This window comes from Microtus oregoni, unplaced genomic scaffold, assembly GCF_018167655.1.
Source record: "Microtus oregoni isolate MIOR12 unplaced genomic scaffold, Mior012 000006F_ref0000085, whole genome shotgun sequence".
NCBI lineage: Eukaryota > Metazoa > Chordata > Mammalia > Rodentia > Cricetidae > Microtus > Microtus oregoni.
The window spans coordinates 38,128,900-38,129,796 of NW_024543065.1; the positions used below are offsets into that span (position 1 = coordinate 38,128,900).

At 46.4% G+C, this 897-nt stretch overlaps 1 protein-coding gene across 1 annotated transcript; it reads left to right on the plus strand.

Moving 5' to 3' along the window:
- The first annotated feature begins 255 nt into the window (after positions 1-255).
- Positions 256-659, plus strand: LOC121449783 (60S ribosomal protein L27a-like). Its single transcript, XM_041654461.1, has one exon. The coding sequence runs from the start codon at positions 256-258 to the stop codon at positions 613-615; it is 360 nt and encodes a 119-aa protein (XP_041510395.1). The 3' UTR covers positions 616-659.
- The last annotated feature ends 238 nt before the right edge of the window (positions 660-897 follow it).

Consider the following 897-nt stretch of genomic DNA (forward strand, 5'->3'; position numbering starts at 1 on the left):
CTCATCTCCACCTCTCTAGTGCTGGGATTAAAGGTGTGAGCCACTACTGATTGGCTTTGTTTCTCTTTTGGTCTAATTCAATCAAGTAGCCCAGGGTGGCCTTGAACTCAGGGAGATCTGTCTGCTTCGTCTCCCAAGTGCTGGGATTAAAAGTGTGTGCCAAAGTAACCTGGATGATATTTGTTGAAGTTGATCCTGTGATGATGCATGCCTCCAGCGTTCCCGCGTCCTCCCGGATGCTTGCGGTGTTTACCGATGCGGCCATGGCCGTGGCTCACGTGGCCCTGGAGTTTCCGGGTCTTCCTCAGTCTGGATGGCATGGCAATGGCAGAAATTGGGATGAGGCATTACCACTTAAAGAGGAACCAGAGCTTCGGCCCGATTGTCAACCTGGATAAACTGTGGACGCTGGTCAGTGAGCAGACCCGGGTCAACGCTGCCAAGAACAAGACTGGAGTTGCTTTCATCATTGATGTCGTGCGATCGGGCTACTACAAAGTTCTGGGGAAGGGAAATCTCCCTAAGCAGCCTGTCATCGTGAAAGCCAAATTTTTCAGCAGAAGAGCTGAAGAGAAGATAAAGGGTGTTGGAGGTGCCTGTGTTCTGGTGGCTTGAAGCCACTCAGGGAGGCCAATTAAATGCTAACACTTTCAAAAAAATAAGAAAATAAAAAATAAAAGTGTCTGCCACCACTGTCTGACCTCTAGTGTGGTTTGCTCTGCACTCTGATATTCAGCCAAACTTTATCTGTTAAAGCACAAACAAAATATCACCACATGTACTAATGATATAGTACATAAAAAATTAGCATAACCTGTCCATGAAGCACTCATATTGAAGAAATTACAATAATAGTCTAACCTAGCACTGTGCCCTGCATGGTACAGTGATGAACTT

What these genes read in the sequence shown, in the direction of transcription:
- LOC121449783 (XM_041654461.1), top strand. Translation starts at nt 256, where the DNA reads ATGCGGCCATGGCCGTGGCTCACGTGGCCCTGGAGTTTCCGGGTCTTC.